This window comes from Chelonia mydas, chromosome 2 (assembly GCF_015237465.2).
Source record: "Chelonia mydas isolate rCheMyd1 chromosome 2, rCheMyd1.pri.v2, whole genome shotgun sequence".
NCBI classification, from domain to species: domain Eukaryota; kingdom Metazoa; phylum Chordata; order Testudines; family Cheloniidae; genus Chelonia; species Chelonia mydas.
In genome coordinates, this window is record NC_057850.1 from 72,701,015 (window position 1) to 72,717,203 (window position 16,189).

General features: G+C 45.3%; 1 protein-coding gene across 2 annotated transcripts in view; it reads right to left on the reverse strand.

Moving 5' to 3' along the window:
* Positions 1 to 16,189, reverse strand: part of MAPRE2 (microtubule associated protein RP/EB family member 2) — a 155,409-nt gene extending 139,220 nt beyond the window's left edge. Inside the window, exon 1 of one of the 2 annotated variants that reach the window (XM_027821252.3) lies at positions 15,981 to 16,189. Coding sequence is in view for 1 of the 2 variants with exons in the window: in XM_043539651.1 (XP_043395586.1) it covers positions 1,360 to 1,443 (84 nt within the window). In the remaining variant the exon portion in view is untranslated. Of the gene's footprint in view, positions 1 to 1,359; positions 1,510 to 15,980 lie in introns of those variants that run through there. The other variant, XM_043539651.1, reaches the window with a different exon arrangement.

The following is a 16,189-nucleotide window of genomic DNA, read 5'->3' on the forward strand; positions in this document are numbered from 1 at the left end:
AGGGCAGGAGTAGAGCACGTAACTCTTACAATATGTGAAAAGTTTTAGCAGCTGCAAGAAGCTGAAGTCAGGGTTGTTTGCCAAGATCTGTATGTAGGAAGAAGTGGTGTGTGAGCATGAGGGTTACATGGGAGGCCCTGACAACTAAGTGTATATAGCTGGGAAACAGTGGTCACAGGACGGGACGGGACGGGGCGGGGAGGTGCCTGTCCATTCATCCTACCCTTCCAAGCAACCACAGGCATTTTACCCTATGCCAGGAGTGGCGAAAGCACCCTAAAAGTGGGGGTCCACAGGTGCCCAAACCGTGGCCCTGCCCCTTCCCCCCCCAAGACTGCCCCCCTGCTCACTCCTCTTCACCCGCAACCCCCATTGCTCGCCCTTACAGCCAGTAAAATGTGGGGAAGCCATGGCCCCCAGGACCTCACTGTTCCAGCACCCCTGCCTGATACAATACTTAGAAGGCTCGGCTACTCATTAACTACCATGTAACATCCTAGTCAAGTTTTACGTACAACAAAAGTTGTACTTTGTATTATGGGGCATTCTAAACAAGGCAAAAAGACCAGTCCACAATACACAGCAATAGTTTTGTTTTACATATGGCTGTATCAGGAGAAGGTAGAATAGTACCACAGCTCAATTCAGAAGCAGCTGAGTCACCAAATTACTGTAAGATAGGTAGAGCAAAGTACCAAAGAGCTCACAAGCACTCCCTTTTCCACCCACAAAGACTCCCATTTCCATTAGCAGCCCCTTACAGCGCTTGATCTCAGTCAGAGAAATAAATTGTTTATTAAAGGGGCCAAGTCACAAACTATTGTATGTAGAAGTACACAAAAATACTGTGGTACACTCCAAGGCAAAAGTTATCAGACAGTTCCAGGGAAGCCAGGTGGATTAAAGAGCACCCACCAAGCTACAATTATGTAATTAAACACAAGACACATGGAGAAATTATGATTGGTGTAGCTTAGGTGTAACAATCATCAAAGCCACATTAATCTATCTTGATCACATGGGGAGGGTGTTATGCATTACCCCTCATGAGTCCCAAACATTCAGGCAGGGCTTGTGGAAAGTAGAACCTACTTGTAAGTTTATTATGTTAAGGGTTTTTTGTTTTGGGGTGGTTGTTTTTTTTTAAAAAACAGCTTGAATTTTGCCCTGAGTTAGCTTTATAGAGAGCAAGGGCTATGGAGAACAAAACTCAAATTCAGGGAGCAGAGAAAATAGAGAACCTTTAATATACTGTAGAAGGAAAGCCAAGTTGTATTTACATCTCTAAGACCTAAGAGCAGGGCAATTATTTTATATAAAAAGGGGATGAGAAGTAGTAAAGCAAGCTCCATGACTTACCTTGCATTGCTGACTATAAGATGTATTTAGAGAGCTATTTAAAGAATCATCCCCACTGGAGGATGATTTACAGTGTTTCGGCATGAGAGTAGAAGTGAGGAAGTAGGGTAGCAAAAATCTCAGTACCAAACACTCAAGTTACTATTAACTTGTAGATTTCCCCCAGAAAGGCACCCCTTTTATGAACCTGGCTATGGGGCAGAACTAAAGAGCTAGCTCCGCCCCCTAATCCCACCCAGAATTTGGGAGCTGCTACAAAAAGATTTTTAAGCAGCCACTTACAATTCTATGAGCTTGTTAGATAGTTGAGTTACCTGGGGTGGAGTGAATGAATGTATAGTTTACACGTACTTTTACTGCTTATACTCATGGGGGTAATTTGGGAAGTAATAATAGTTTTGAGGCTTGACTATTTTGCAAAAATCAAGAAAGTTAGTGCTAAAGTGTGGTTGTGGCTATCTCTATCAGGTTGTATTGTCTACTACCTTTTTATGTGCTTTTAAAGAAGCACACTACACGGCTCACTTAGTGCATCTATTTGCTTTGTGGTGCTCCATGGTCAACCTCAGCACAGTGTGAAAGGGATCCTTATTAATAAGCTTTTATCTCTATAGCCCGTAATATGAGCAAAATCACTGGTATATGCTGTTGAATCATTGCACTGAGCTACTTTGGGAGAAACTTCACCAAGATGGCTATTTTCAGTGGCTTTCTAGTCTAATGTACCCATCTTTCATCAACAATAGCATCTTATATCTTTTCAGGCCATCTAGTCACCACCACTGTTGTCTTAAATTATCTTCTGTATTCATAGCCCTTTATTTTGACTTTATTAGCTTTATGCTTCTATTAAACAAGTGAGGTCATCCTGATACTTCTGTAGGAGATCTGGTGTGAAATCTGAGTCCTTGAGCTGCCTGCCAAGATTCCAGCCATGCTTCCAGTGTTTCTATCATCTGGTATGCTTTCAAGAGAGTGATTAGGTGATTATGCACTTGTTAACAGGATCTGCACAAGTAATGGCTGTTACAACAGTTAACATTTCTGATCTTTCCTTCTTTGTATGAAGAAATGAGTTTTATTTCTGAATTAGTAAATCAGTCAGCTCTCTCCAAATTCTTTAGAATTTTTTTTAAACAAAGTTCGGCATTGGAAGAAAAATAGATAGCCCTTCTCAGCAAAAGGGACACTGATTGTTTTGCTGTAAATGTTAAATTGGCCTTTACAAGTTAATGAAAACTCCAATATGCATTTTTAGGATCAGAGCATTCAACTTAGTACCCTGCCCTCCCTCCCGAAAAATCTCTGACTTGACATGTCAGTTGAAAAAAGAAGAAATCTTCATGGACAACCGGAAGCTCTGCTATAGTACTAACACTCACTATTTCTACTGCTGGGTTTCTACAGCGCTGACACAGTGATGTCAAATACTTTTTTAAATTTAAACCTAATTTCTTATCACACATTCAGTATAGATGACCCATGTCTCTCTCTCTGGCTGAATGCTAATAATTTGGCCTTCTTTGGTGTCTGAATTATGAAATTCAGCAGAGTTTAACTGAGCTATAAAAGCAGTTCACTGTTTAGAGATTACCTGTTGCTGAATGCTAATTTGGGGGAGGAGACCACATCCTATTGATCGGTCTCCTGCCAGAAACTGAGCATAGTGTAAGGAGGAATTAAAATGTATATATAAATTCAAAGGCAGCTTCCCAGATTGCTCCGCAGAGCTATGTATGCTGCCAATTATGAAACCTTGTTTCAGTAATTTCCTCTAATTTAGTGCTAATCATTTGAGTTAAATTTGATAAAAGGAAGGCTAAGCTAGTGGTTAGGACAGTAGCCTGGAATGTGAGACTCTGGCTTGATTCCCTGCTCCACCACACGCTTTCTGTGTGACCTTGGACAAGTCACTTAAGCCCAGATCGTCACAAGTAATTAGGCACCTAACTCCCATTGAAGTCAATACGTGGCTAAATACATTAACTATGTGGGCTCTACCCTCTCTGTGGGTTAGTTCCCAGCCTGTATCATAATGGGGATGATAATATTTCCTTACCTTACAGGGATGTTGTGAAGATAAATATATTAAAATATTGAAGCAAAGGTAGATAAATACTTTACATGTCTGAGTACTGATACATTATGAGAAATATACAAGTTCTTTTCTTTGCCATGGCTTTAAGGTTTTCTGACAATGGAGCTGTAGTCCTGGGGCAAACTTCTTCCCTAGATTGCTCTTTGGAGAAGAGACTAGGTTTTTGTTCTGTGTTAGTACAGGGCCTAGCACAATGGGGTCCTGATCCATGATTGGTGCTGTGATAGTACAAATAATAATATTCTGCCCAGGTACTGCTGATGTGGGTCAAATGCTGTATAATTGATGGAATTCCCATTTACTTTTAGTTGCTGTTCTTTCCCAGTGGTAGTGGGGGAACCGATTGGGGGGAGACATGTTGTGGGAGGAAGGCAAAGTTAAAAGTCAGATGTGCTGTAAATATCAATTTTGTTTTAGAGGATAAAATTGTGCACTGTCACTGTCTGTTGCTACTACACTATCTAATTGAGACCCATGCTGTTTGAAATATTAGGCTGGGGAGATCCCAGAACAAACATCTTAATTTGTAAAGGATCAACTTTAATTTCCCTGATATCTGCTGGGAGAGCAATACAGCGGTGCATAGACAATCCAGGAAGTTTTTGGAAAGCGTAGGGGACAATTTCCTGGTGCAAGTACTAGGGGAGCCAACTAGGGGGGGCGCTTTTCTTGACCTGCTGCTCACAAACCGGGTAGAATTAGTGGGGGAAGCAAAAGTGGATGGGAATCTGGGAGGCAGTGACCATGAGTTGGTTGAGTTCAGGATCCAGGAGAGCTGGCTGTATTTCAAGGAATCCCTGTTGAGGTTACAGGGACAAACCATCCCGATGAGTCGAAAGAATAGTAAATATGGCAGGCGACCAGCTTGGCTTAATGGTGAAATCCTAGCGGATCTTAAACATAAAAAAGAAGCTTACAAGAAGTGGAAGGTTGGACATATGACCAGGGAAGAGTATAAAAATATTGCTCGGGCATGTAGGAAAGATATCAGGAGGGCCAAATCGCACCTGGAGCTGCAGCTAGCAAGAGATGTCAAGAGTAACAAGAAGGGTTTCTTCAGGTATGTTGGCAACAAGAAGAAAGCCAAGGAAAGTGTGGGCCCCTTACTGAATGAGGGAGGCAACCTAGTGACAGAGGATGTGGAAAAAGCTAATGTACTCAATGCTTTTTTTGCCTCTGTTTTCACTAACAAGGTCAGCTCCCAGACTGCTGCGCTGGGCATCACAAAATGGGGAAGAGATGGCCAGCCCTCTGTGGAGATAGAGGTGGTTAGGGACTATTTAGAAAAGCTGGACGTGCACAAGTCCATGGGGCCGGACGAGTTGCATCCGAGAGTGCTGAAGGAATTGGCTGCTGTGATTGCAGAGCCCTTGGCCATTATCTTTGAAAACTCGTGGCGAACGGGGGAAGTCCCGGATGACTGGAAAAAGGCTAATGTAGTGCCAATCTTTAAAAAAGGGAAGAAGGAGGATCCTGGGAACTACAGGCCAGTCAGCCTCACCTCAGTCCCTGGAAAAATCATGGAGCAGGTCCTCAAAGAATCAATCCTGAAGCACTTACATGAGAGGAAAGTGATCAGGAACAGTCAGCATGGATTCACCAAGGGAAGGTCATGCCTGACTAATCTAATCGCCTTTTATGATGAGATTACTGGTTCTGTGGATGAAGGGAAAGCAGTGGATGTATTGTTTCTTGACTTTAGCAAAGCTTTTGACACGGTCTCCCACAGTATTCTTGTCAGCAAGTTAAGGAAGTATGGGCTGGATGAATGCACTATAAGGTGGGTAGAAAGCTGGCTAGATTGTCGGGCTCAACGGGTAGTGATCAATGGCTCCATGTCTAGTTGGCAGCCGGTGTCAAGTGGAGTGCCCCAGGGGTCGGTCCTGGGGCCGGTTTTGTTCAATATCTTCATAAATGATCTGGAGGATGGTGTGGATTGCACTCTCAGCAAATTTGCGGATGATACTAAACTGGGAGGAGTGGTAGATACGCTGGAGGGGAGGGATAGGATACAGAAGGACCTAGACAAATTGGAGGTTTGGGCCAAAAGAAATCTGATGAGGTTCAATAAGGATAAGTGCAGGGTCCTGCACTTAGGATGGAAGAATCCAATGCACCGCTACAGACTAGGGACCGAATGGCTAGGCAGCAGTTCTGCGGAAAAGGACCTAGGGGTGACAGTGGACGAGAAGCTGGATATGAGTCAGCAGTGTGCCCTTGTTGCCAAGAAGGCCAATGGCATTTTGGGATGTATAAGTAGGGGCATAGCGAGCAGATCGAGGGACGTGATCGTGCCCCTCTATTCGACACTGGTGAGGCCTCATCTGGAGTACTGTGTCCAGTTTTGGGCCCCACACTACAAGAAGGATGTGGATAAATTGGAGAGAGTCCAGCGAAGGGCAACAAAAATGATTAGGGGTCTAGAGCACATGACTTATGAGGAGAGGCTGAGGGAGCTGGGATTGTTTAGTCTGCAGAAGAGAAGAATGAGGGGGGATTTGATAGCTGCTTTCAACTACCTGAAAGGGGGTTCCAAAGAGGATGGCTCTAGACTGTTCTCAATGGTAGCAGATGACAGAACGAGGAGTAATGGTCTCAAGTTGCAATGGGGGAGGTTTAGATTGGATATTAGGAAAAACTTTTTCACTAAGAGGGTGGTGAAACACTGGAATGCGTTACCTAGGGAGGTGGTAGAATCTCCTTCCTTAGAGGTTTTTAAGGTCAGGCTTGACAAAGCCCTGGCTGGGATGATTTAACTGGGACTTGGTCCTGCTTCGAGCAGGGGGTTGGACTAGATGACCTTCTGGGGTCCCTTCCAACCCTGATATTCTATGATTCTATGATTTCTGTTGCTAAAAGCCATACTTACCTTCCATATTTTTTGTTTTTAGAGTCATCTTTGGAGCCTTTTACAACCTTGATTTTGATGCTAAGGCCAAGTCTGCACTAGGATCTTTTATAAATGTTTATTAGAATTATTTTAATGTCACTTTTATACTGGCAAACCCCTTAGTTCAGATGCAGTTATATGAGCAAAAAAGTCATGTTGTCAGTATGGCTTATTTCCTTTGAAGATTTGGTATAATCCATACCAGCAGAAGCATTTTTTGTCAGTAGAAGTTGCATCTGTATTAGAAGGATTTGCTGGTACAGCTATAGGCACAAACCTTTTTTTAGTGTTGACTAAGTCTGAGAATTCACAACAGTAAAATCTAGCATGGAATTCTATTGAAATCACTTTGATTTTTGCTAGCTATCCCATGCAGAGACTATAGGATTAAGTACAAAACTTCCAGGAGCAGACTAACCTTGTAAGAGGATTTAAATATCATCAGAACCCTGGCCCATTAGAGACTGAAATGGCAATGTTTAATAATTAAATTGTAGAACCAACCTAGTACCAAGAGTCTCCAGTGCCATGTGGAAGATCTAGATTAAATTTCCACTTCCAACCTCCAGCTCCATGGGCCAGTGGGACCTGGAGTGATATGACAGCAATGTGCTTAACTCCTGAATTGGGTAAAGTGGAGCATCCACATCAGTAACCTCCTTGGCCAAGGAGTAGTACTGACTGGTTCCATACACAGAGGTAGAGTGGGGCCAGGTTGAAAACCCATGCTGTAACATGAGTGCTCCTTTGTTTGTGTGTCGGCTTCCTCACCTGGCAACATGTTCAAGCAAAGCAGCAAGTGCTGATTACCAAGTTGAGCACCAATGGCATGCATGGGACCATGTGCTGACTAGAAGAAATTGAGGATGAAACGGACCATGCTGGAAGAGTCTCTTTCAAAGTGTCCAGGCAAAGGCAGAATTACGAGCAGGAAACCACAGAAGGAAGGTACAGCCCTAATTACGATCACTTATTCAAACACTGTGACTAGTGCTCCTGTACTTCCAAACTTACTGCTTTCTACAATGAGTGCAACCCTGAAGGATTATGGTTGGTGATGGCAGTGTGGGGTGTGAATATGGGTGAAGGGATCCTTGGAACTGGAGAATGCTGAGTTGCACAGGGGAAGCATCTGATTCTCTTTCTTATGATGACTTTAAAAAATTACCAAAATTCATACTGGTCAAGATCTGACTCACCATAATCAATATCTGGGTTAAAAGCTCAAATTATACATCTCAAACAAGTGAAACCCTTAACTAAAGCCGGTCATTCAACAAATCCTATGCTCATCAGTACCTTGTATCTATCTTTAAAAATGTTATCAATTAACTTTAATATAGTCCTACCACTTTAATCTATTGATCAGTAATGCAGCTATTAATAGTTGGACATTTTGCCTTGGTCATTAAGCCAGCTAGAAAGATTCCGATGCTTATGATGCTATTCAGAGTACTGAGTGCCAGGAGAAGTTATCTTGTTTTGTTGGATCAGTCTGGTAACTTGAGTTCCTGTTTCAGCAGTAAGCCTGATAAGGTAGGAGCTCTGAATTAAAAATATCCCCTATATGCCTAGTCTATTTACAGAGCCTCTGGTTTGGTATCTCCTTGATGGGTTAATTTAGCTCCCATTAACATTAATGGTGTCTGTAGGCATGCCCACAATGTCTCCAATTTATTTAGAAAGAAAAAAAGCCTATATGCATATGGTGGTGATGACAGTGGGGAAATGCATTTATTTGCCCCCCCCCCCTTCCAAAAGTACACCACATCAAACTTTTGCCACCATAAACAATTTTTGTATTTGAGCATATTGCTGAAAGTAGCCATCTTGTTAACCGATGTTATCTCTGACACTGACAGTTCAGGAATCCAATGGGAAATTAGAGCAGTTTTAAATACTTAATACCTGTTTCATCCCTAAAATGTGAATAATTTATTACTAGTATTGTCAATGTTGTTGAAGCACATTGGGAATCAGATTAAAATCTCTTCTACGGGTGTTGCCCTGCTGTAATAAATATTATTTCTCTGCATGATTTCCAAGACTAAACTTCACAATCTCTACCACAATGAAGCTAGATTCATTGAATCACTGTATTAGTACTTATTCTTAACTTTTAAGCTACTGAGCTGAGCAAAACAGATGCTGTTTTCCTTCTCAGTCTGATTTAAAATTGTCCTGAGTATTTTTTTAGTATCAGTATTGAACACCGTAATCTACAGACCGCAAAAGGCTAAGGAGCAAGCAAGTCAGTCTTAATGAACCAGTCACTACTCTCCACAATGACAGAACTCCTTCTTTTAATGGTATATATTTAACTGGTAGATAAAAGGCTTTGCAGGTGTATGTTTTGAACTGGGATTTGAATCCAAGGGTAGTAATAAGCCAGACTGAGAGTGTTTCTCACCTAAGGAGTGTTAAGAAGGAAGGCAAGGAGACTATAATATGAAAACATACACAGAAAATAGTTAGAATGAAGCCTTGTGCAGAGTACTCTGGGGGAATTCTGTGCCACTGTGCATGCGCAGAATTTGTCTCCTGCAGATTTCTTTGCTTCTCTGCAGAAGAATGACTTTCTGCCAGGGAAGCAACAAGAGCGGTCATGCAACCTTCCCCCACAGTATGTTTTGGGTGCTGAGGGCAGCTGGCAGAGAGGTGAGTCATTGTGGGACAGGGGAAGACCTGGCTCGTGGCTCCTACTCTGTGCCGGGCTCAGCTGCTAGGCCTGGCTGGGCTGGGGAGGATGGGACTTCCTCTTCCTCTGCATGGCATCTGGGGCCATGTCAGACCCACCTCCAGATTTCTCCACTGGCTGTAGGAAGCTCTGCAAACTCCCTCCTGCCATGCTTCCTGCATCCATCGCTCCTCAGCTGCAGGGGGAGGAATCACTGTACAGGGAGCTGCTCCCCCATCTGACCTACCCAGTCTCCCTCATACCCAGACCCTCCCACCGAGCCTCATGCCCCCTCTGCACCCAGAACCCTCTCAAAGAGCCCCACTCCCCTGCATCTGGACCACCCCAACAAGCCACCCGCACCTGGATACCCACCCTACTGACCTCTGACCAGCTGCTCCTGGATCCCCACCCCACCGAGTCCCGCCCCAGCATCTGGACCCCCACCCAAGCTCCCCATACCCCCCTTCATCTCCCTGATGAGTCCCAACCACCTTCCCCTGGACCCCCCCCGCAGAGTCCCATTACTGTTGCACCCAGTCCCCCTCCCCCACAAGACCCTGTGCAGCCAGGTCCCTCCTGCATCCAGCTCCCCCACTGAGCCACCCACACCCAGATTGCCCCACACAGAACCCTCTCAACCCACACCTGGATCCCCCCACACTAAGCCTGTCATAAACATACTGCTAAGGGTAGCATAAAATCCCTCCTTTACCTGTAAAAGGTTAAGAAACTCAAATAACTTGGTTGGCACCTGACCAAAAGGACCAATAGGGGAAGAAGATACCTTCCCCCACAGATCTGAAAGTTTTTGTTTGTGCTCTCTTTATGTTCTCTCCAGGACAGAGAGGGACCAGAGCAGGAAAAATACATCTCCTAAAGCCATATCTGAAATAAGCATCTAAGATTACAAATTGTAAGTAATAGGAAGGAAATGCATTAAGTTATCTTTTGTTTTCGCTTGTGAATTTTCCCTATGCTAAGAGAGAGGTTTATTCCTGTTTTTTGTAACTTTAAAGTTTTGCCTAGAGGGGAATCCTCTGTATTTTAAATCTTATTACCCTGTAAAATTACCTTCCATCCTGATTTTACAGAGGTGCTTCTTTTACTTTATAATAAAGTTCTGTTTTTAAGAATCTAATTGGGTTTTTAAGTGTCCTAAAAACCCAAGGGTCTGGTCTGTGCTCACCTTGGTTACTCTCAAGCCTCCCCAGGAAAGGGCGTGAAAGGGCTTGGGGGGATATTTTGGGGAAACAAGAACTCCAACTGGTCCTTTTCCTACATCTTTGTCTAACTCACTTGGTGGTGGCAGCGATACCGTCCAAGGACAAGGAAGAATTTGTGCCTTGGGGAAGTTTTTAAATTAAGCAGGTAAAAATAAGCTTAGGGGGTCTTTCATGTGGGTACCCTAGAGTTCAGAGTGGGGAGGGAACCCTGACAAAGCCCCTCCACACTTGGATCCAGTCTTGCTGAGCCTGCCTGCCCACACCTGGCCCAGAGGGGCAGGGCTCTGGGGTGTTTCTGGGGCAGGCCCAGTCCTTGTGCTCTGTCAGGTTTGGGTGTAGCCTCACCGCAGTCTATGTCCTGGGGGTGGGAGATGGGAGCTGCACAATGATCTCCCACCTCTGTGCAGCCAGACATCTGTGCCCCCCACTGCTGTGCTGGAGCCTCCACATTTGACAAAATTTGCAGAATTCTAAAATATTGTATGCTGAATTTCTAATTTTTTGGCACAGAATGCCCTCAACAGTAGCAGCGTAAATAAAGCAAGATGGGGGAATAGAAGGAAATAGGTGCAGAGGTATAAGTAGGAACATGGTGTTTGCCTGGACTTGAAGGCTGAGGAAGGGGAGAGTTATCCCTTCCTCTCAGATGGCGAAGTTGAGGTACAGTGAAATGTGACACTGCTTTCCAAACGTCAGTGTGTCTCTGGCACAACCAGGAACAGATCCCACATTTTCTGACTTCCAGTCAGTGTTATCTATAAAACCACTCTCCTTCTCAAATAAATTGGAGTGCAATTTAAGTGAAAGATGGCTACTACATGAAGGCATGTTCTGTAAGATTCCAGTGGAAGAAAGAGTAGGCCTACGATTCATTATGGTACACGCTGCCATTTCATATTGTCCCTTCCAAGTGTTGCACAACTGTAGGAATATGTGCTGAGGTCAAAGGCAGGTGGTTTTTGTTTGTTTGGGTTTTTTTTGTTTGTGTTAAGGTTTCATGGCTAAATACATAAATGGATTTACTTAGCTAGAACAGTCCAGATGTCTAAGGCTCATCTCTGATCACCTTAAGTGTAACAGATTCCTCTCACCCCTCAGATCTGTGCAGGGAATCCTATTTCACAGCAGTTTACCGGTGTTATGTGGTGTTTTCCATGGTAAGGTGATGACTGGTACAAGCTGAATGCTTGTGATTTCTATATGGTGTGTGCTATTGAGGACTAAAACATTTTTCATGCCTACATTTTTATCCCCTACAGTGTGAATGGAATATTGATTATTACAGGCTTTTGGACCCCCCAAAATTTATAACACTTACCCAGAAACTAGTTATTTAAAAAAAAAATTAGCTTCTGCGCAAGCTGCAGAAACTTGAGATGGTCTGCCCCTCACATTAGCAGTAGCTGAAGAAGCTGACTTCCCATGAAATACTGAATCTGATAGAATCTGCTTCTAAATTTGCAGAATCCTAAATCAGAAGCCACTTATGCCCCCACCCCAAGTGAAAATGGACAAATGCACACTATTCCCATTGCTTAAGGAAAAAAAAATCAACTCCCACTGAAGTCATATGAATCCATGCAGTCAGAATAATTGGGCCAGGACACAGATGTGTATGGCTGTCCTCATGGAAAGTATCATGAAACTTTTAATAAGCTAGTAGTCAAGATCTCAGGTAAGCCTCACCCAGAGACAAAACATGCGCCACCATGCCATAGTGGGGCACTGGTTCATTAATGACTCAGAGGGAACAGTGCTACCTACAGAGTCATCAACACTACTTTCAGCAACATCTGCATTTTTCTCAGCTGTCTCATACAAAAACTGACCTAGCCCAACTCTTATGAGACAACTGGAAGCTTAATATGATATAGCATCATTTTCTAATTACCACTGAAAAACTTGAACAAGTTAGTTGAAATTCTTTAAAAGAATTAGAAACAATTTTGAGAGATTTGACTGTATAGGAGTTGCAAGGGAGGAAGTTTCAAACATGTAATTGCCTCCATTTAAGAAAGAGGGGGAAGTCTGGGACACTGGTTACTTTAAAGACAAATATGAATGACATTTTGTAGCTAAAATTACACTGAATTTGAGGACTCTTTAAAAGTGACTGATCAAGGTTAAAATTGGAATATGTTTCAGGGGTAGTGAATTCAGCTTCCTGCCCAGAAACTTAACTAGCGATTGGGGAAGTGGTCAATTAAAGTTGCAGTAGAACTCAGACTGGAAGCATTGACCAGAAGAGACAGAGATGAGCAGTGGAGATTATTTGGAAGTGTAACAGTCAAGATGAGAAATGAAAGCATTTAGCTCCAAAGCTTTAGCTCCAGGTAGAGTCTGATTTAAAGTTTGAAATATTAAACAAATCTGGCAACTAAACACCATCTGGCAAGAGCACTAATGAGACGCAAAGGCATTACAGAAGACTCCTGTTCCTTATCACTGAAATAGACATAATGCAGGAAGAATTAACCTTGAAAGAACAAATCACCAGACACATGGTCAATTGCCAAAATCTTAAAAAAAAAAACAACTGCAGCTTTATCCATATTCAGCATCAGAAAGTTCCAGTCCAGCCAGTTAGAGCTGTTTGCCAAACTATGTCAGATTAAGTCATGGCACACCCCATAAAGTGAGGTCATAGAAAAATACCTGCACATCTTGGGTGTCTTTCAATTTAGAGGTATGTAGGTAAGACAAACAGGCACCTGGTCATGTTGAATCCAGTGCTACAGGGCATAGGTGGCAAGTTATATGGGCCTGTAGTGCCTGGACACCAGAAATATTCCTGGCCCAGGGCCCGGCTCCAGCAATGTTTGAGGCCGGGTCTCTCCCTCGGCCCTGCCTTCCACCACCGGGCGCTCTCCCCCACGCATCCCCCGGATGATTTAAAAAGGCCTGGGGCCCCTACTCACCACCGGCAGCAGAGCTGAGCTGACCGGCTTGTGCCTGTTTGCTCCACGTGGCTGCTGGCCCCTTCCAGTGGCCCCTGGGTGGGGTGGGTCTGTGTCTACGCGCTCAGCTCCTGCCCCAAGTGCCACTGCGGCCAATTGGACGCTGCGGGGGCAGTGCCTGGGGGTAGGAGCATGCGGAGGCCCCCAACCCTGCCCTGCCTAAGAGCCCCAGGTAAGCGCCGCACCTCCCACCCCTTTCCCACACATCCCCTCCTGCCCCCAAACTCCCTCCCAGAGCCTGCACCCCCTCAGTCAGATTTTTGTATTAGGGATGAAGTGAAACTTCCCTGCCCCAATCAATCACTAAAAACCATGGCATACTTCATGAATGTACAATACCGCATGAAATTCACCTCTTGCTATACCCTTTCCAGTGCTCTGCAGATGAGTGGGTCATGATCCTGCCTCCACCCCACAATCATTGGGGCAGCTGGTGCTGCATGGGCACTACCAGGGAACGGTCCTTGAACCCAGGAATGATTGTTGTCTGCTCCATTGTGAGAGGCACAAAGTGTGAAGTCTCCATTTGCCTTCCCTCCCATTCCATATGTAAAGGTCACTATTCTCTCTAAGCTGTGTGCGTGTGCGCCTGCACAGTGATCCTAAACCCTGCGCACACAGCAAAACACAGTGCGCACAAAAATTTGCACAGAAGAAATTTTTTGCACACACGGCCTGTCAAAAATTAGAGGGAACATTAATAAAGGTCCACCCTAAGCTACCCTTATACATCTGCGTACACACAAAGGCAAAGTTGAAAGCCGGAATAACCAGGTTTTTTGTTTGTTTGTTTTTGTTTTAAAACAAGTATTTAAACTCATGACTTAGGCATGCTGCAGTGACAGTTTGGTTACAGAGGTAAATGAATCTGCCATTCATACATGAAGGAGAGCTCGATGTGAGCTTGAAAGCTTGTCTCTCTCACCAACAGAAGTTGGTCCAATGAAAGATATTACTTCACCCGCGTGGTCTCATTCATAAATGAACTTCTGGAATTGTGTGTATAGAAAAGGATGGAATGTTTCCAAAACTAATGAAAAACAAATATATGTAAAATACTGAAATGTTTTGTTGTCTAAGGCTAGACATCCTCTGCCACAAACTGACAAAGACCGGACAAGAACTCTGAATGGATACTCCTTCAATAACTTCCCTATATGCCCCACTCATTAAACTATTGACACTTTCCCCTGCTACGTATTAGAGTTTACCTAGATGTTTTGAACAAGCCTTATTTTTAACAAAGTTATTTTTTTAAAAGATAGCAAAAAGTAAATATGGGTGTGATTTTAGCTGCACATATGATGCTGCACTCTAAACAGAAGAATGTTAATGGTTTGTTTTAAATCTGCTTCGTTTAAACAGTGAACAGTGGAATATTTCCTGAAGAAGTCTAGTGTAGCTAGACACAGGCCCTGAAACCAGCAGGGGAGAAGACACATCAGCTGTTTCAGCACACAAGGGAATTATGGATGTTAACTAGCTGGTGAGGTCACACCAGTTAATGTTCAAACAGCTGTGCACTTTATCCACTGAATCTTTTATTACACTCTCTCTCTTCGAATTGGAAACTCTGGCCACAAATAAAAAGCCTTTGCAGAAAACTGACTTCAAACTTAAATAACCCCAGCTACTCCTGGGATGCACCTCAGCTCAATACAGCAAAAGATTTGTTTCCCTCTCCAGCAGAGACCCTTGATGCACAAACCATGGCTCTAGTAGCTTAAGTACTGGAATATACAGCAGGAAACTATTTCAATGCGGCGGCCGCCTACGCTCATTTAGCTGACACACGGGGTCTACTTCCTACCGGGCTTTAGCTGCTAAGGGGACTTCCCCAAGAACAGACCGGTTTGAAGAAGTGATCTTTTCCTGCAAGCTTGAAATTAGCGGCAGACCTCCCTCCCATACCCTTCTCCAAATCAAGCGGAAACTTCCACACAGGGGCGATGAATGTACTTGCTCTGAGGCTCAGCTTAAAATAGATAACTAGGACCAAGAAATCCGTGTGCCCAGTGAAACTGTATAGCGCTCAGGGCAGGTGAGGCAGCTGCCTGGCAGAGGAAGAGGAGCGTGTGTGTGTGTATATGAGAGAGAGAGGGGAGGCGAAGACGCCAAACACTTCGCCTCCCTCAGGGAGCCCCGCTCCCTGAACGACTGTACAGAAAGCAAAGCGATGCAGGCTGCAAAGGCCGGGGGGAGGGAAGAAGCCACCCCGCGCGCCGGCAGTGACCCCAGCGGCGGTACTTCCTGCCAAGCGCGCTTTGTACCTTAGCCGCCTTTTGACAGCTCAGCCCAGGGCGACTCACGTGCCTCGCAGTCCGGTCCCCACCAGTGCTGCAGGGCAGAGCCCGCCCCGCCCGGCCAGCCGCATACACCCTGCAGGGCCAGGCGCTTTCTGCAGAACGGATCGTTCGGCCAGTCGCCCCCCTCCCCACGTCCCCACCCCACCTTCCCGGGGGGGCGAGCGCTGGGGAGCGGTCCTGTGACCCCCTCCACCTCGCGCTCTGCCAGCGTGGCAGCGCCTCTTCCCTGCACAGCCCGCAGCAGCTTGCACCCTGGTGCCGAGGGGACTGCGAGGTGGTCCCTTGCTCCCGGACGGCAAGGGGTTAAATCTGGGCGGGAGGCGGCACAGCGGCACCCGCGGAGGCGAGGAACAGCGGCTCTGGGCAAATGCAACTTCTTGCCCCCTTCAGCCTCCTCCGGACGCCTGGCCATGCGCCCCTCACACCCCGCCCCGGCGCCCGTACCGCTTGAAATGCACTTGACTCACCTGTCTCCTCCTGGGCCGCCGCCGCCGCCGCTTTCCCTCTCCCTGGCCGCTGACAGCTGGGCTTTGTTGTCTCCACCCACCACCCCCTGCGCTTCGCCAGCCGCTCCACCCCGAGAGCCACGTGAACCAACCGGGCAAGCCCCTGGCTGCCGCTGGGCTCTGGATCGCTCCGGGGATGGGAGGAGAGCGGAGCGCGGGGGCCTGGAGAG